This window comes from Kogia breviceps, chromosome X, assembly GCF_026419965.1.
Source record: "Kogia breviceps isolate mKogBre1 chromosome X, mKogBre1 haplotype 1, whole genome shotgun sequence".
Classification (NCBI taxonomy): domain Eukaryota; kingdom Metazoa; phylum Chordata; class Mammalia; order Artiodactyla; family Physeteridae; genus Kogia; species Kogia breviceps.
Genome location: NC_081330.1, coordinates 77,821,130 through 77,841,841, shown reverse-complemented (window position 1 = coordinate 77,841,841; position 20,712 = coordinate 77,821,130). Strand labels below are relative to the sequence as shown.

Genomic DNA, 20,712 nt, shown 5'->3' with positions numbered 1-20,712 from the left:
GAGGACCCAGTATCTTGTTTGGAGAATGTTTGAGGTGGGAGGGAGAAACAGAGAAGACAGTTGTGAGACCATTGAAGTTTTCCAGGTGAGAGATTATAGTGGCTTTGACTAAGGAAGTGAGAATGGAAACAGAAGGTTGACTGTGAGGGAAGAGATGATAGGATGTATTGATGGAATAGATTTGGGGGATAAGGGAAATAGAAAAGTCAGAAAGTAGTTGATATGGAGAGAAAATATTAGATTTTTTCAAGAAGTCTATAAACTAGTGGCACGGACTGTTTTTTAAAGAGAGGAGCACTTAGTCCTTAACCATGTGATTTAGATGTAAAGTGTTTTAAGAGTAGAGAGGCCAAAAACATAGAGTCCAATGTGGGCCGGAGTAGTCAGTGAGGACTTTCTGGAAGAGATGAAGCATGAATTGGGTCTTGGAGAATGAGTGAACTCATAGATATTTATGGGGAAGAAGATGGGCAGGTCTATTCCAGAAAAGTAAAACTAACATGAGTGAAAATTCCAAGATAAGTATGAAATATGTGAGAGGGGCAATCAGGGACAGATTTAGTTAAAGCACTGGTTGAGTTTGGGACAGAGTGGTAAGTGGGATTGCATCAATAGTTTGGAGTTAGCTCATAGAGGCCTTTAAAAGCTAAGAGGAATTTGTAGTGGTGGTATAGGCAGTCAGCAATAAAGGAGGGAATACTGAGGAAAATTTTTAAAAGTTAATTTCTCCTGATCAATAGTCTATGAGCCTATGTGTTCTTGACATAGAAACCTGGATCTTGAGATTAGATCCAGGCAGCTCTACACTTCAGAAATTTAAGACTAATATCCAAATATTTCACTGTAAAAAACCTAGGGAAATCCATTCCAAAGCTCTCTGATGTAAGAATTCTTGTGATCAAGAAATTCATATATATATATATATATATATATATATATATATATATATATATATATATATATTTAAGCCCACATTTAATTCTTTGAGACTTGGTAGGAAGGGAGAAAATTGGTCAATTCCTTCCTTCAAATAATAATTACAGATTTATTTACTTACTTATAGTTTCACTTATTGAACATTTGCTCTATAATATGCCAAGCAATATCTACATATTATTGTGTTTAATTCTAAAACAATCGTATTAAGTAAAATGCCCCCCAATTTACCATGAGGAAACTGAAACACACAGAGGCTTAAAATTTTCCTGAAGGTTATATAGATAATAAGTGTCAGATAGGGTGACTGACCATCCCGGTTTGCTCAGAACTGAGGAGTTTCCAGGGATGTGGGACTTTCAGTGCTAAAACTAGAGAAGCCCTTGGTAAACAGGGATGAACTGATCATCCTAGTGGCAGGTTTAGTTTTAAACCCAGACAATGTGGTTTTGGCACCAGAGCTCTTAGCCTCTGTACTCATTGCTCTCAATAAACTTGTAATAATCTTTTATCTAATGCATAGAAAAACCTTATCTGAAGCTACCTACTCTCTGCAATATGCCTAGAGAGAAGTAGGAACTCCCTCAAGCACTATACAGGGGTATTTTGATTCAGGTTTTGCTCTCTGTTTCTACCTCAGGGACATTTGAAATTTACTGCCAGGCAGGCAGCCATAGAGAAGCAGGGATGAGGGCAATCTATAATGTCTCCCAGTGTCCTGGCCGCCGAGACAACCCTCGTCAACATTACCAAGCTGCAAGGATCTACTACATTATGGCAGAAGAAATGGAGTGGGACTATTGCCCTGACAGGAGCTGGGAACTAGAATGGCACAACCAGTCTGAGAAGAACAGGTAAGGCTTCAGAAAAGAAGCGATCACACTTTCAAAGACTCTGGACCATTTTACTGAAATGGAGGTAAAATTCTGAGCTGAGGAGGCATTTATCTAAAGTCAACTAATAAGATACCAACAAATCTAGAGGAAGTACTAGAACACAGATAAGCTGGTACTCAGAGCTTTGTCTATGTTGTTATACTGTAGAGCTGAAGTAAAGACCTTGCCTGCATCCTCTTGCTCTCAGTCTTGGCATCCTTTCCTCTGGTTAGCCAGAAGCACTGATATTGGGACTTAAATTTTATAGGGAATTTACTCAAGGGACTGAATCTCCCCAAGCTCAGCTGTCCCTTGACAAAATGTCATTAAGATAGAGGCTAAGCTGTATAGAAGAAAAAGCCCAAAGTAGTGTGGCTTAGATATGTTAGAATTTTATTTCTTGCTTAAGTACAAATATAAGCAGTTCGTGGCCAATAGGTGAACTAGTCACCCATAACACTTGATTTCATCTCTGGAACTAAGACATCTCTTCCAGTTGTAGTCATTCCCAGCTATCAAGAAATGGGAACTAAATCCATGGCAAGCAGCACTGTCTGTGAGGCAATGACCTGAAGTTGTAATACATTACTTTCTCTGAAACCCCATTATCCTGAACTTATTCATATGGCCATACCTAGTTGCAAGAAAGTCCAGGAAGTGTAATCTTTGGTTTGGCAGCCATGTGCTCAGCTAAAACCTAGGTGATTCTATTACTAAAAAGGAAGGAGGGGAGAATGGAAATTATGGTACAGTTTAGCAATTTCCACTATAGTTTATTTTTGGTGTTCTCACTACCCTTTGACAATCTTTATGTTGGTTATTGAAGATTGAAGCCTTCTTGCTAACTTGTTCTGCAACCTAGAAAAAAATTAATTCCCTTTTCTGGACTCTGGTTTACTCATCTTTAAAGTGATGTGGCATAGTTGAAAGAACTTGACCATCCTTTAATCCAAGCCCTGGCTCCCTTTCTGGCTGATAGTATCAATGAAGATAAGTCCTGCCACCTCTAGATCACTGGATTCCACCTCTAGGACATACACACCTCATCAGTCTATTGGGACGATCAAATGATAAAATGAATAATAAAGCTCTCTATAAACAGGAAAACATCCCATAATGAGAAATCTGTAAAATTTCATTTTCTTCCTACCTCTCCCTACCCCTTATCTAACAGCAACAGAAGCAGTTAGTATTCTCCTACCACCTGTACCTTCTTCTTTGTCAGACTAATTCCATCTAAGACAGCATTAAGGCTGGAGCTAGAGTTCATGGCTTCTGATTCTTACCAGATTAATTTTACTATAAATTCCTAACTGCATGACGGCAAACAAGGAAATATAAATAAATATTGTAATATGCCATCTTTAACTGCAAATATGCAGCCAAAGTGCACAATCTGACATTAGAAGGAATAGGCCTCACCTTCTTATACCTGTGACATTAGGCTGGGTCTAACATAGCTTTCCCATACTTGAAAATGAGGGGTTAAGGGCAAGGTGCTGATGCCACTCTTTGGATTCCTCTAGTTATGGTCACATCTTCCTGAGCAACAAAGATGGACTCCTGGGTTCCAGATACAAGAAAGCTGTATTCAGGGAATACACTGATGGTACATTCAGGGTCCGACGGCCAAGGACTGGATCAGAGGAACACTTGGGAATCTTAGGTAAGGGAATTCCACTTCCCTCCTAGTGTCTAGAAACCTGTGATGCTCCTGGGGCGGGGCGGGGGGTATGTCATATCAGGAAGGCCTCTCTGTTTCCCATTATCAGTTTTCCTTATAGTGGAACTATGGTCATATTTTATAAATCATCCATGAAAATAAGCAATCATGTGGGGGTAATTCATGAATTCTGCTGCAACCTAAACCAGGTATTTCCAGGACTCTACATCTAGGGGTCTGTAAGGGTGATTAATTTTTTTTTTCAATGCTAAAAGCAAGGGAACTTAGGAACATCGAAGAGTAGGAAAAATGGTACAGGGAACCAGTATTACCTTTACAGCCTTGCAATTATTGCTGTAGTTTCTTCACTTTCATAGGAGCCAATGAGTTTCATCATTCTTATCTTCACACAGAAGGGACCCACTGGTCTTGAAGGGAACCCAGCAATTCTGTACTCTGTGTCAAACTCTCACTCCTTACCAACAATGATTTCACAGAGCACTGAATATCTAGAAATTTGGGCTATTATACAAAGAGAATTGGGGTGGGAAAGGGGATAATTGGAGGCATAATCTTGTTGTTGAAGTACCTTTATCCTGTGGGTAGCAATATCAGCTCAAGGGCTTCTGAATTTTAAAATGGAGTCAGTCATGACTTTCAGTTTTGGAACCCTTTCTCCGGGCAAACCCCTAATTCTAGGGAGCTCCTATGTATATCCCTTTTTAAATGTTTTTGATGTCCCTGCTCCACTATTCTACTAATGAGACTTTTTCTTCTTTTGCGTATACTAGGTCCACTTATCAGAGGAGAGGTTGGTGATATTCTAACTGTGGTGTTCAAGAACAATGCCAGCCGGCCCTACTCTGTGCATGCCCATGGAGTGCTAGAATCTAGCACTGGCTGGCCACTGGCTGCTGAGCCTGGTGAGTGGGAACAGTTAGTGAAGGAACATGTGAAGCATCTCTTTTTCAGCCCTCTGGCTTGTTCCTTTAAAAAAATGCCCTTAGCGAACAGAAACAGGAATATTAACCAGAACTAAGCCTCAGTATGAATTTATCTCTGTGAAATACTCATTTTTTCAGTCTCAGAACAGACTGCTCACCTTAGGTCTTCTTTTGTGTGTGTGGCTTAAAGCAATACAAATTTATTATCTTCTGGTTCTGTTGGTAAGAAGTTTGACATGGGTCTTCCTGGACTAGAATCAAGTTTTGGCAGGGCCTGTGTTCTTTTCTAGAGGATCTAGGGGAGAATCCATTTCCTTGTCCTTTCCAGCTTCTAGAGGCCACCCACATTCCTTGGCTCACACCCAATTCCCCCAGCTTCAAAGCCAGCAGTAGTGGGTTGAATCCCTTTCACATTGTGTCACTATAACACTGATTTCCTGCCTGATTTTTCCATTTAAAAAATTTGTGGCAAAACACACATAAAATTTGCCATCATAACAATTTTAAGTGTACAGTTCAGTGGCATTAAGTACATTCACATTGTTGTGCAGCCATCACTGTCATCCAGCCAGAGAACTGTTTTCATCTTGGAAAACTGAAACTCTATACCCATTAAATAGTAACTTGGCATTCCCCCTTCCCCAGCCCTTGGAAACCACCATTCTACTTCTTTCTTGTCTCTATGGATTTGATCTAGGTACCTCATGTAAGTAAAATAATACAGTACTTGTCCTTTTGTGACTAGATTACTTCACTTGGCGTAATGTCCTCATGGTTCATCCATCTTGTAATATGTGACAGAGTTTCCTTCCTTTTTAAGGCTGAATAATGTTTTATTTTATATATATATATATATATATATATATATATATATACACACATATATATATGCATGTATATATATATACCCCCACATATATATGTATATATATATAGCCACATTTTTTTCTAAGGTATGTAAATTTTATTTTATTTTATTTTTTACTCTATTTTTAACATCTTTATTGGAATATAATTGCTTTAAAATGGTGTGTTAGTTTCTGCTTTATAAGGAAGTGAATCAGTTACACATATACATATATCCCCATATCTCTTCTCTCTTGTGTCTCCCTCCCTCTCACCCTCCCTATCCCACCCCTCTAGGTGGTCACAAACCACCGAGCTGATCTCCCTGAGCTATGTGGCTGCTTCCCACTAGCTATCTATTTTACGTTTGGTAGTGTATATATATCCATGCCACTCTCTCACTTTGTCACAGCTTACACTTGCCCCTCTCCATATCCTCAAGTCCATGCTCTAGTAGGTCTGTGTCTTTATTCCCGTCTTACCCCTAGGTATTGATGACTATTTTTTTCTTAGATTGCATATGTATATGTTAGCATACGGTATTTGTTTTTCTCTTTCTGACTTACTTCACTCTGTATGACAGACTCTAGGTCCATCCACCTCACTACAAATAACTGAATTTCGTTTCTTTTAATGGCTGAGTAATATTCCATTGTATATATGTGCCACATCTTCTTTATCCATTAATCTGTTGATGGACAATTATGTTGCTTCCATGTCCTGGTTATTGTAAATAGAGCTGCAATGAACATTTTGGTACATGACTCAATTTGATTTATGGTTTTCTCAGGGTTTTAGCCTAGGAGTGGGGCTGCTGGGTTGTATGATCGTTCTATTTTTAGTTTTTTAAGGAACCTCCATACTGTTCTCCATAGTGGCTATATCAATTTACATTCTCCCCAACAGTGCAAGAGGGTTCGCTTTTCTCCACACCCTCTCCAGCATTTATTGTTTTTAGATTTTTTGATGATGGCCATTCTGACAGGTGTGAGATGATATCTCATTATAGTTTTGATTTGCATGTCTCTAATGATTAATGATGTTGAGCATTCTTCATGTATTTGTTGGCAATCTGTATATCTTCTTTGGAGAAATGCCTACTTAGCTCTTCTGCCCATTTTTGGATTGCGTTATTTGTTTTATTGTTATTGAGCTGCATAAGCTGCTTGTAAATTTTGGAGATTAATCCTTTGTCAGTTGCTTCATTTGAAACTATTTTCTCCCATTCTAAGGGTTGTCTTGTGGTTTTGTTTATAGTATCCTTTGCTGTGAAAAAGCTTTTAAGTTTCATTAGGTCCCATTTGTTTATTTTTGTTTTTATTTCCATTGCTCTAGGAGGTGGATCAAAAAGTATCTTGCTGTGATTTATGTCATAGAGCGTTCTGTCTATGTTTTCCCCTAAGGGTTTGATAGTGTCTGGCCTTACATTTAGGTCTTTAATCCATTTTGAGTTTATTTTTGTGTATGGCATTAGGGAGTGTTCTAATTTCATACTTTTACATGTACCTGTCCAGTTTTCCCAGAACCACTTATTGAAGAGGCTGTCTTTTCTCCATGGTATATCCTTGCCTCCTTTATCAGAGATAAGGTGACCATACGTGTGTGGGTGTATCTCTGGGCTATCTATCCTGTTCCATTGATCTATATATCTGTTTTTGTGCCATTACCCTACTGTCTTGATTACTGTAGCTTTGTAGTATAGTCTGAAGTCAGGGAGCCTTATTCCTCCAGCTCCATTTTTCATTCTCAAGAATGCTTTGGCCATTTGGGGTCTTTTGTGTTTCCATATGAATTGTGAAATATTTTGTTCTAGTTCTGTGAAAATTGCCAGTGGTAGTTTGGTAGGGATTGCACTGAATATGTAGATTGCTTTGTGTAGTAGTCATTTTCACAATGTTGAATCTTCCAATCCAAGAACATGGTATATTTCTCCATCTATTTGTATCTTCTTCAGTGTCTTTCATCATTGTCTTATAATTTTCTGCATACAGGTCCTTTGTCTCCTTAGTAGGTTTATGCCTAGATATTATATTCTTTTTGTTGCAATGGTAAATGGGAGTGTTTTTCAATTTCACTTTCAGATTTTTCATCATTAGTGTATAAGAATGCCAGAGATTTCTGTGCATTAATTTTGTATCCTGCTATTTTACAAAATTCATTGATTAGCTCTAGTAGTTTTCTGGTAGCATCTTTAGGATTCTCTATGTAGAGTATCATGTCATCTGCAAACAGTGGCAACCTTACTTTTTCTTTTGTGATTTGGATTTCTTTTATTTCTTTTTGTTTTCTGATTGCTGTGGCTACAACTTCCAAAACTGTGTTGAATAAGAGTGGTGAGAGTGGTCAACCTTGTCCTGTTCCTGATCTTAGTGCAAATGGTTTCAGTTTTTCACCATTGAGGACGATGTTGGCTGTGGGTTTGTCATATATGGCCTTTATTATGTTGAGGAAAGTTCTCTCTATGCCTAATTTCTGCAGGGTTTTTATCATAAAGGGGTGTTGAATTTTGTCAAAAGCTTTCTCAGAAACATCTATTGAGATTATCATATGGTTCCTCTCCTTCAATTTGTTAATATGGTATATCACATTGATTGATTTGAATATATTGAAGAATCCTTGCATTCCTGGGATAAACCCCACTTGATCATGGTTTATTATCCCTTTAATGTGCTGTTGGATTCTCTTTGTAATATTTTGTTGAGGATTTTTGCATCTTTGTTCAGCAGGGATATTGGCCTGTAGTTTTCTTTCTTTGTGACATCTTTGTCTGGTTTTGGTATCAGGGTGATGGTGGCTTTGTAGAATTTGTTTGGGAGTGTTCCTCACTCTGCTATATTTTGGAAGAGTTTGAGAAGGGCAGATATTAGCTCTTCTCTAAATGTTTGATAGAATTCACATGTGAAACCATCTGATCCTGGGCTTTTGTTTGTTGGGAGATTTTTTTTTTTTTTTTTTTTTTTTTTTGCCGTTTGCAGACCTATCACTGTTGTGGCCTCTCCCGTTGTAGAGCACAGGCTCTGGACGTGCAGGCTCAGCGGCCATGGCTCATGGGCCCAGCCGCTCCGTGGCATGTGGGATCTTCCTGGACTGGGGCACCAACCCACGTCCCCTGCATCGGCAGGCAGACTCTCAACAACTGCGCTACCAGGGAAGCCCTGTTGGGAGATTTTTAATCACAGTTTCAATTTCAGCATTTGTGACTGGTCTGTTCATATGTTTTATTTCTTCCTGGTTCAGTCTTGGCAAGTTGTGCAGTTCTAAGAATTTGTCCATTTCTTCCTGGTTGTCCATTTTATTGGCATAGACTTGCTTGTAATAATCTCTCATGATCCTTTGTATTTCTGAGGTGACATTTGTTACTTCTCCTTTTTCATTTCTAATTCTATTGATTTGAGTATTCTGCCTTTTTTTCTTGATGAGTCTGGCTAATGGTTGATCAATTTTGTTTATATTCTCAAAGAAGCAGCTTTTAGTTTTATTGATATTTTCTATCATTTCCTTCATTTCTTTTTCATTTATTTCTGATCTGCTCTTTATTATTTCTTTTCTTCTGCTACCTTTGGGGTTTTTTTGTTCTTCTTTCTCTAATTGCATTAGGTGCAAGGACAGATGGTTTTTTTTTTTTTTTTTTGAGATGTTTCCTGTTTCTTAAGGTAGGATTGTATTGATATAAACTTCCCTCTTCAAAATTCTTTTGCTGCATCCCATAGGCTTTGGCTTGCCGTGTCTCCATTGTCATTTGTTTCTAGGTATTTTTAGATTGCTCTTCGATTTCTTCAGTTATCACTTGGTTATTATGTAGTGTATTTTTTAGCCTCCATATGTTTTTTATTTTTTACAGATCTTTTCCTGTAATTGATATCTAGTCTCTAGTGTTGTGGTCAGAAAAGCAACTTGGTATGATTTTAATTTTCTTAAATTTACCAAGGCTTGATTTGTCTCCCAAGATATGTTATATCCTGGAGAACATTCCATAAGAACTTGAGAAAAATGTGTATTATGTTGTTTTTGGATGGAATGTCCTAAAAATATCAATTAAGTCCATCATGTTTAATGTATCATTTAAAACTTGTGTTTTCTTATTTATTTTCATTTTGGATGATCTGTCCATTGGTGAACATGTGGTGTTAAAGTCCCCTACTATGATTGTGTTACTGTCGATTTCCCCTTTTATGGCTGTTAGTATTTGCCTTATGTATTGAAGTGCTCGTATGTTGGGTGCACAAATATTTACAATTGTTATATCTTATTCTTGGATTGATCCCTTGATCATTATGTAGTGTCCTTCTTTATCTCTTTTAATAGTCTTTATTTTAAAGTCTATTTTGTCTGATATGATAATTGCTATGCCACCTTTCTTTTGAAATCCATTTTTATGGAATATCTTTTTCCATCCCCTCACTTTTAGTCTGTATGTGTCCCTATGTCTGAAGTGGGTCTCTTGTAGACAGCATATATATGCGTCTTGTTTTTGTATCCATTCAGCCAGTCTGTGTCTTTTGGTGTGAGCATTTAATCCATTTACATTTAAGGTAATTATCTATATGTATGTTCCTATTCCCATTTTCTTAATTGTTTTGGGTTTGTTATTGTAGGTCTTTTCCTTCTCTTGTGTTTCTTGCCTAGATAAGTTCCTTTAGCATTTGTTGTAAAGCTGGTTTGGTGCTGCTGAACTCTCTCAGCTTTTGCTTGTCTGTAAAGGTTTTAATTTCTCCATCAAATCTGAATGAGATCCTTGCTGGGTAGAGTAATCTTCATTGTAGGTTTTTCTCCTTCATCACTTTAAATATGTCCTGCTACTCCCTTCTGGCTTGCAGAGTTTCTGCTGAAAGATCAGCTGTTGACGTTATAGGGATTCCCTTGTGTGTTATGTGTTGTTATTCCCTTGCTGCTTTTAATATGTTTCCTTTGTACTTATTTTTTGATAATTTGATTAATATGTGTCTTGGCATGTTTCTCCTTGGATTTATCCTGTATGGGACTCTCTGTGCTTCCTGGACTTGATTAACTATTTCCTTTCCCATATTAGGGAAGTTTTCAACTATAATCTCTTCAAATATTTTTCAGTTCCTTTCTTTTTCTCTTCTTCTTCTGGGACCCCTACAATTCAAATGTTGGTGCATTCAATGTTGTCCCAGTGTTCTCTGTGACTGTCTTCAGTTCTTTGCATTCTTTTTTCTTTATTCTACTCTGCAGTAGTTATTTCCAGTATTTTATCTTCCAGTGCACTTATCCGTTATTTTGCCTCATTTATTCTGCCATTGATCCCTTCTAGAGTATTTTTAATTTCATTTATTGTATTGTTCATCATTGCTTGTTTCTTCTTTAGTTCTTCTAGATCCTTGTTAAATGTTTCTTACATTTTCTGTATTCTATTTCAAAGATTTTGGACCCTCTTTACTATCATATTCTGAATTTTTTTTCAGGTAGACTACCTATTTCCTATTCATTTGTTATGTCTGGCAGGTTTTTACCTTGCTCCTTCATCTGCTGTGTACTTTTCTGTCTTCCCATTTTTCTTATCTTACTGTGTTTGGGGTCTCCTGTTTGCAGGCTGCAGGTTCGTATTTCCCTTTTTTTTTTTTTTTTTTGGTGTCTGTCCCCATGTCTAAAGCTGGTTCAGTGGGTTATGTAGGCTTCCTGGTGGAGAGGACTTGTGCTTGTGTTCTGGTGGATGAGTCTGGATCTTGTCTTTCTGGTGGGCAAGTCCATGTCTCATGGTGTGTTTGGGGGTGTCTGTGACCTTAGTATGATTTTAGGCAGCCTCTCTGCTGATGGGTGGGGTTTTGTTCCTGTATTTCTAATTGTTTTCCATATGGTGTTTAGCACTGTAGCTTGCTGGTCATTGAGTAAAGCTGTGTCTTGCTGTTGAGATGCAGATCTTTGGGAGATTTTCGCTGTTTGATATTACGTGGAGCTGGGAGGGCTCTTGTGGACCAGTGTCCTCCAGTTGGCTCTCCCACCTCAGGGGCACAGCTCTGACTCCTGGCTGGAGCACCAAGAGCCTTTCATCCACACGGCTCAGAATAAAAGAGAGAAAAGTAGAAAGAAATAAATAAACAGGATAAAATAAAATAAGTATAAAATAAAGTTATTAAAATAAAAAATAATTATTACAGAAAAAAATTTTTTAAAAAGTAAAAAAAATCACAAATCAAAACAAATGAATTGACAGACAGAACCATAGGACAAATTGTGAAAGCAAAACTTTACAGACAATATCTCACTCAGAAGCACACACATATACCCTAGCAAAAAGAGGAAAAAGTGAAAAATTATATAACTTGTTCTCAAAGTCCACCTCCTCAATTTGGGATGATTCGTTGTCTATTCAGGTATTCCACAGGTGCAGGGTACATCAAGTTGATTGTGGAGATTTAATCCACTGCTCCTGAGGCTGCTGGGAAAAATTTCCCTTTCTCTTCTTTGTTCGCACAACTCCTAGAGTTCAGCTTTGGTTTAGGCCCCGTCTCTGCGTGTAAGTTGTCTGACAGCATCTGTTTTGGCCTCAGCGAGGACGGGGTTAAAGGAGCAGCTGATTCAGGGGCTCTGTCTCACTCAGGCTGGGGGGGAGGGAGGGGTACAGATGCGGGGTGAGCCTGCAGTGTTAGTGGCCAGCATGACATTGCACCAGCCTGATGTGCAACGTGTGTTCTCCCAGGGACGTTGTCCCTGCATCACGGGACCCTGGCCGTGGCGGCCTGCACAGGCTCCCAGGTGGGAAGTTGTGGATAGTGACCTGTGCTTGCACACAGGCTTCTTGGTGGCAGCAGCAGCCTTAGCATCTCATTCCCATCTCTGGGTTCCATGCTGTTAGTCACGGCTCGTGCCCGTCTCTAGAGCTCCTTTAAGCAGTGCTCTTTATCTCCTCTCCTTGCACACCAGGAAACAAAGAAGGAAGAAAAAGTCTCTTGCCTATCTGGCAGGTCCAAACTTTCTTCCGGATTCCCTAACAGGTAGCTGTGGTGCACTAACCCCTTCAGGTTGTGTTCACGCCACCAACCCCAATCCTCTCCCTGCGATCTGACCAAAGCCCGAGCCTCAGCCCCCAGCCCCCGCCTGCCCCAGCATGTAAGCCTCTTGGGCTGGTGAGTGCTGGTTGGCACCGATTATCTGTGCAGGAATCTCTCTGCTTTGCCCTCCACACCCCTGTTGCTGCACCCTCTTCCATGGCTCTGAAGCTTCCCCTTTCTGCCACACACAATCTCCGCCCACAAAGGGGCTTCCTAGTGTGTGGAATCCTTTCCTCCTTCACAGCTCCCTCCCACTGGTGCAAGTCCCTTCCCTATTCCTTTGTCTCTGTTTTTTCTTTTGCCCTACCCAGGTATGTGGGGAGTTTCTTTCCTTTTGGGAAGTCTGAGGTCTTCTGCCAGCATTCAGTGGGTGTTCTATAGGAGCAGTTCCACATGTAGATGTATTTCTGTTGTATCTGTGGAGAGGAAGGTGATCTCTGCATCTTACCCTTCCACTATCTTCCACCACCTTAGGTCTTTTGTTTAATCAAAGACATACTCAACACTTGCCACACATGGAGCCTTATACTGTCATTTACCCTGAATTCAGATTGAGCTTCTAACCCTCTCTAGATCTGAAGTTAAACTTGGCTATAGTCTGAGCTCTTAATCATGACTAGAGTGGCCTGTCCCAGACCACAAACTGATCCTTAAACCCAGCCATAGATAAAGTTCTTGTCCTATCTGTACAGACTAAATCCTAACTCCAGTCATATACTAAACTTCTAATACTAAATGTAGGGTTACCATAATCTTGATCACATTATCTTCCATGCAGTCATTCATTGAATAAACACTTACTGGAGGCTTACTGGGTGCAGGAAAAATATTAGTAGTTATGGAAAGAGTGGGGAATAATACTTTTTCATATCCTAAAAATAACTTGGGCTATTACGATAGAGAGATAAGTAAACTGGTAATTGTAATGCTGTGTTTTAACTGTTAAATAAGGGCTTTAATAATGTGCCATGGAAGTGTAGAATAGGGTACCTAATCTAAAGTTTGGATGGTCAAGGATGGTTTCCCAGAGTAGGTGGTAGCTGAGATCTAAATCAGTAGTTCTCAATTTTTAGCATGCATCAGAATCACCTGGAAGGTCCGTTAAATCATATATTTCTGGGAATAACCCCAGAGCCTCTGATTTAATAGGTCTGGGATAGGGTTCAAGAATTTTCTTATTCAAACAAGTTTCTAGGTGATTCTGATGGTGCTGGATCAGGAACTACACCTTAAGAACCACTAATCTAAAGAATGAGAAGTAAGTATACAGGTAAAGTGATAGTGTGGAAGAAAAGCAGGGAAAAGGAAGTTCCATATGTGGGGAATACAATATGTAAAGATTCAGTAGTAAGAGAGATTAAATTTGACATTGAGGAAAGGGTTCTAAAAAGATCAAGTAAGTAGAATCAACAGTATTTGTTTAATTGGATATGGAAGGTGAGAAGGAGAAGGATTCTTGAATGAGAACCACATATTTGGAGGAAAATCCTGGGATGATTCCCACATTTTTGGCCTGGACAAGCAGATATATGGTAATGTCATTCACCAATATAGGGAACATGAGCAGAAACTGATTTGGGATGGGGAAGAATGGATGATGGTGAGTTCACATTTGAATTTCTTGAATATGTGATGTCTGTAAGACAACAAAATAGAGATATCTAATAGACATAAAGGTCCAAAGCTCAAAAGAAAGGTAGGATCTGAGGGAATAGATGTGAAAGACATCAACATTTAAGTAGTAATTGAAGGCAAAGAAATAAACACAGTCACCCTGGAAGAGTATATTCAATGGGACAGTAGGAATCCTAGAATGATACCCTGAGGAAAACCAACTTTTAAGGGAGGTACTAATTGAAAACTAAGCATGAGAAAAAGTGAGCAAGATGTTAGAAGAAAAACCAGGATAAGATTGTATCAAAAATGTTTAAAAGACTATCATTTCAAAAATGAAGAGGTCAACAGTTTCAGCTTCCTCAGAGAGGTTAAATAAGATAACATAAAATTTCCCTTTGGATATAGTAACAGAGGAATGGCTGGTGCTTTTCATAAATTGGTGGGGAAAGAAGCCAGATTATAATGGAATAAAGAGTAATTGGGAGATTTAGAAGTGGAAACAGTGAGTGTGGCTTAATTTTAAGACTTAAGAAGAGCAATTTCAGGTGATGAGAAGGTCTGGCGTTTGACCAGGGACTAAAGTAAAGTGGAAGTGAAAGTTACTGAAATTGAGATCAAGGGACTGAAAGGCTAGAGTGTTGGATGAATCAACCATATAGACTTTAAAGTTACTCAGAAGAGTGGTAGAGATTGGGGTGAAAAGGAAGATGGTGATCCAGGTACTAAAATCATCAATAAATGAGTAAAAGGAGAAAGGGGATACATTGGAAGCAGGGAAAACATTTAGAAGGTTGTTGTAATAGTACATACAAGTGATGATTATGACTTTAACAAAAGTGGTAGGAAATGAGGATTGAGAGAATTAGTTGGGTTTGAGGGATGTTAATGGATAATCAATAGGACATGATGATTGTACAGGTGTTAGGGGATAAGAGAGATAGTAGAGTTAAGGATAACAAACTGATTTTTTGGATTAAGCACCTAGATGGTGGTACCATTCACAAAAGAAGATAAAAAAGCACGAAGTATGGGGTGTTTTTGTTTGTTGGTTTGTTTGTTTATTTAGAGAGGGAAGATATTAAGTTTATTTTTGATTGTCTTGAATATAAGGTACCTGTAAGACATCCAGGTGGCAAAGAGAGCACTGATAAGAATAGGAGGCTATACTCAGTTTGAGTATGGGTTTGTAATTTGGAAGAAACATCTGAAAAAATGTGGAGCTTTAACAGTCACCAGTAACTACAATAAATAATAGTTGAAATCATGATCATATGTGAGATCACCTAGTGAGATAGTGTGTAAAGTGACAATAACATTGAGCTGAGAATGGAACTTTGCAAAATACCATTATTTAATAGGAGGTGATTTACCTTAAATAATTTATAGATTTGAAGCAGTTCTAATCAAAATCACAATTGGACATTTTTTTATACTTAAATGCAATGATTGGATATAAAGTTCATTTGGAAGAATAAGGAATGCCTGGACAAGAAGATCCAAGAAGTATTTTAAAAGATGAATGAGATGAATGGACCTAGAGAATATAATACATAGTGAAGTCAGTCAGACAGAGAAAGACAAACACTATATGATAACACTTATATGTGGAAACTAAAAAATAATACAATAATATAAAACGAGTCTATATACAAAGCAGAATCAGACTCACAGACATAGAAAACAAACTTATGGTTACCAAAGGGGAGAGGAAAGGAGGAAGGGACAAATTAGGAGTATGGAATTAACAGATACAAACTTCTATGCATAAAATAGATAAACAATGAAGATATACTGCATAACACAGGGATTTATATTCAATACCTTGTGATAACTTATAATGGAATATAATCAGAAAAAAACTGAATCATTACGCTGTATGCCTGAAACTAACACAATATTGTAAATCAACTACTCTTTAATAAAAAAGATTAATGAGAGAAGACTAGCACAACCCAATATTACAGCATATTATAAAGGTACAATAATTAAAGCAGCATGGTACTGTTAAAAAATAATTAATAGGACAAAAAAAATCCCTAAAACAGACTCAAAGTTCTGTCTTTGTCAACAGGTGTGGGAATACAACTATTACACTACTAGCCCACATTTCTTCTTTCTACCTCCCTCCTTAGGTCTCCTCACAAAGGAAATGTTATTAACCTGATTAGTCAGAACCCAGGATATTTGTTGGACAATGCCTTACTAGTGGGCAGGGTTACTGTTTCTCTCATCTCAGCACTCTCTATTTCACTGCCTACTTCCATGTGGTAAGTTGGTCTGTGCCTGCAAATGGGTAAACTGGTTATATGAGTTAAGACTCATATAACTGGTTTTCTGTGTTATGCCTGCACTGCAGATCGAGCTATCTTAGTTTCAAGGGGCTAGAATGAGGAAGCTTTGTTTAGGACTTTAAGTCAAAGTTTTTCAAAAGCCTCAAGGAGAGGAGTAACTAATAAAAACCAGACATTCTTGTGGTCCTGTATTGATATCATCACAATAGCATAGAAATCTTGCCTCTTGCCTCTAACGCTGAGTGTATATAAAAGTTTAATATTAGAAAAATCTAGCATTTCAGTGGCAGAAAGGAAAAAATGATCAATACAGTCAGCCTTCCATATCCACTTGTTCAACCAGCTACATCCATGGATTCAACCAACTACAGACTGAAAATATAGTTGATCTTTGAACAACATGGATTTGAACAGCACAGGTCCTCTTATATGCAGATTTTTTTCAATAAATATGTACTAAAGTACTACCCAATCTGTGGTTGGTTGAATCCACAGATGAGGAATCACGAATATGGGGGGCAAGCCATAAAGTTATATGTGGATTTTCATTTTTTATATAATTTTTAAATTTTTTATTTATTTATTTGGTTGCATCAGGTCTTAGTTGCAGCAGGCAGGATCCTTAGTTGTGGATAGTGGGCTCCTTAGTTGTGGCATGCATACTCTTAGTTGCAGCATGCATGTGGGATCTAGTTCCTTGACGAGGGACAAAACCCAGGCCCCCTGCATTGGGAGCATGGAGTATTAACCACTGCACCATCAGGGAAGTCCTTATATGTGGATTTTCAGTTGTGTGGAAGGTTGGCATCCTTACCCCTGTGTTGTTCATGGGTCAACTGTATTCAGAAAAAAATTCCAGAAAGTTTCAAAAACCAAAACTTTAATTTGTCATGGGCCAGGAACTATTTACATAGCATTTACATTGTATTTACAACTATTTACATGGTACTTATATCGTTTTAGATATTATAAGTAATCTAGAGATGATTTATAGTATATGAGAGGATGTGTGTAGGTTATATACAAATACTGTACCATTTATATAAGAGACTTAAGCATGGATTTTTGTATCTATGGTGGTTCCTGGAACCAATCGCCCATGGATACTGAGAGAGGACTATATATGGCTTTAGGACAAGTTGTCTCTTGCCAAAAACAAAATTAGATCTCTGTTTATTACCATATGCTAAAATAAATTACAAACAGATAAAAGGTAAAGTAGCTTAAAAATAAAATAATTAAAAGAAAATATAAGTGAAAATTTATCTGAATTCTGGGTGGAGATAGATTTTTCCAAATTTGAGACCCTAAAAAGATGTTTAACATATAAGATACTGTTACTACATTTAGGATACTTATTTTTTTAAAGAGTAGCAAAAGAAAAATGAGTATATAGACAGGAAATGTACAAAGGAAGAAATACAAATGTCTAATGAAAAAAAATTGGGAGATCACTAATAAATATTGCAGTGCAAATTGGTTAGTAAAACCGATGTGACCTCTGCCCTCATACATTTTACAGTCTAGGGGAGAAAGCAGGTAATAAGCAAGAAACCAATAGATACATACATATTTACAAAATTAGGTAAGTTCTATGAAGGAAGCAGAAGAAGATAATGTGACAGGGTGGAGGGAGAGGTGTATAAATCTTCCTGAGGCAGTGACATTTAATTTGAGACCTGATGGATATAAGGAACTAGGGAGGCAACTGTGAGAAAAGTATTCGAGGAAGGGGAGAAAATTCCAAGAAAAAGGAACAGCAAGGGTAAGGGCCCTGAAGCAAGAGTGTATTCAGTCTGATCGAGAAGAGCAAGACTGCTAGTATTGTGGAATTGAGTAGGCCACAGGGAGAAGGGTAGGCGAAAAGGTCAGAAAGTTAAAAGTGGAAGAAGAGCAGGAAGCAGATTATGTTGGGTCTTACAGGCCATAATAGGAACTTTGAGTGGATTGGGAGGCCATTGGAAGATTTTAAGCAGAGGAGTGACGTGATCTGACTTACATTTTAACACGATCAATCCTATTTCTGTGTTGAGGAGAGATTATAAGTAGGCAAGGGGGGAATTAGGGAGATGATCTAGGAAGAAATGCAGTAATTCTGTTTAGAGATGATGAGATGACGGTAGCTTGGAAGTGATGAGCAGTGGCCATATTTAGGATGGGTTTTTAAGGTAGATCCAATTAGATATTTTGATGGTCTAGATGTGAGATGGGAGGGGGAAAGAGCAGAAAAAATATTATTTCAAGGTTTTTGGTCTGGACCAATGGAAATAGCTGTCATTTAATGAAATGGAGACGTTTGAAATAAAGTTTAAGATGTGGAAATATCAAGTAGGTATTTGGCTACATGTGTAGCCAAATTAGAGAAGGTGTGTGAACTTGAGATAGAAATTTAAGAGTCATGAGCATGTAGATGATATTTAAAGATATACTATGCATGAGATCACTTAGGGAGTGAGTTAGACAATAAAGAGTGACCGAGATAATTAGATTAATCCAGGTATGAAATGATGGCAGCTTAGGCCAGCCAAATACAGTGAAGGGAGTGAGAAGTGTTTCGATTCTGGGGTTTCTAGATAGATTGGGGTTTCTAGATTGATTTTTCTTTTTGATTTTCAAGAGTTTCTATATTTTAGTTATTAGTCCCTTGTCTGTTTTATACATTGCATATCCTTTCCCAATTTGTCATTCATCTGTTCATTTTGTTCATGGTGTTGTTTGTTGAACAGAATATCATTTGTAATCAAATTTTGGCCTCATGATTTGTGCTTTTTAAGTTTTGTTTATAAAGTCCTTTCCACCTCTGGTCACAAAGATATTGGGATATATTATCTTCTATTTATAATTTTGTCACATTCAGATCTTTAATAATGCCAGAATTTACCTTTCTATGTGCCAGTAGCTAGGGATCCATTTAATTTTTTTCTCCATATAGTGAGCAAGTTTTCTCAATACCATGTCTTAAACAATTCAGCTCTTTCCCATTTTACTTGTTTTTGCCACCCACCTTTATAGTTTACTTTCTATTTTTATGAATTTTTATTGGAGTATGGTTGCTTTACAATGTTTTGTTAGCCTCCACTGCACAACAAAATGAATCAGCCATACACATACAGATATCCCCTCCCTTTTAGCCTTCCTTCCCATTTAGGTTACTACAGTGCATTAGATAGAGTTCCCTGTGCTATATAGTATGTTCCCATCAGTTGTCTTTTCTATATATAATATCAATAACGTATATGTGTCAGTCCCAGGCTCCCAATTCTTCTCACCCCACCCCTTTCCCCCTTGGTATCCATACATTTGTTCTCTATGTCTGTGTCTCTATTTCTGCTTTGTAAATAAGATAATCTATAGCATTTTTCTAGATTCCACATATATGCAAGTATATATCACATATTATATGATATTTGCTTTCCACATATATGCAAGTATATATCACATATTATTATATATTTGCTTTCCTCTTTCTGACTTACTTCACTCTATATGGTACTCTCTAGGTCCATCCACATCTCTACAAATGACCCAATTTCATTACTTTCTATGTCTGAGTAATATTCTATTGTATATAGGTACCAAATCGTCTTTATCCATTCCTTTGTTGATGGACATTCAGTGTTTACTTTCTTTAAATAAATAGATCTGACTCCAAGTTTTTATTCTGTTGTATTTGTATGTTACTATGTTATTGCAACAATATCATACTATTTTTATTATTATAAGTTTTAAATTTGTCTTAATATTTGGAGGATAGGCCTCCTTTCTTCAGGATTGACTTAGGTATGTGTTATTTTTTCATATAAATTTTAGAGTAAGTTTATCAAGTTCAACAACAAAATCCAACTATGATTTTGATTTGCATTGTGTTGAATTTATAGATTATTTTAGAGAAAATTGGCATTTTTATATTATTCACTTGTTGGAATAACTTTCCATTTATTCTGATAGTCTTCTTTGTGAAGACACATAACACTTTTTTCATAGTGTTATGAAAATTTCCCCATTAAGGTTTTACATATGCATAATTAAGTTAATCTGTGGATGTTTTATTGCTTTTATTGCTAATTTTAAATTATATTTCTAATTGATTATTACTAATGTAGTTAAATGCTATTGATTTTTATAATTTAATCTTTTATCTGGTAGGCTTCCTGAATTTCCTTATTAATTCTGTAGTTTGTTGATTCTGCAAGAAACGAGTGTTTTATCCTTCTACGTATTATTTCCTTTTTGACATATGTGTTTGCCAGGATCTCTAATATTAGTGATAGTGGTGGTAACCCTTAGCTTTTTCCTAATCTCACAGGGGATACAACTAACTTTTCTCTCTCTTTGCTATGGATCTTTTTTGGAGGAAGATGATAAACAAATTTATTTAAATTTTTTTCAATGTAAATGACTAAAACCTTTAATAGAAGGATCATTTTAAAACCACTTTGAAGCTTACCTCTGTAAAGTGATTTTTCCAAGATGGTTATACCAGACATGCCCTAATCCCCAAACCATCTTAAATGGTATAGGTTCTGA

The 20,712-nt window shown here is 37.4% G+C and overlaps 1 protein-coding gene across 3 annotated transcripts in view; it reads left to right on the top strand.

Annotated features, from left to right (window-relative positions):
• Positions 1-20,712, top strand: part of HEPH (hephaestin) — a 109,639-nt gene that overhangs the window by 54,121 nt on the left and 34,806 nt on the right. For all 3 annotated transcript variants that reach the window (XM_059050978.2, XM_059050977.2, XM_067024022.1), the window contains exons 13-15: positions 1,577-1,790; positions 3,338-3,477; positions 4,266-4,397. In XM_059050978.2, coding sequence (XP_058906961.2) covers positions 1,577-1,790; positions 3,338-3,477; positions 4,266-4,397 — 486 coding nt within the window. The remainder of the gene's footprint in view (positions 1-1,576; positions 1,791-3,337; positions 3,478-4,265; positions 4,398-20,712) is intronic.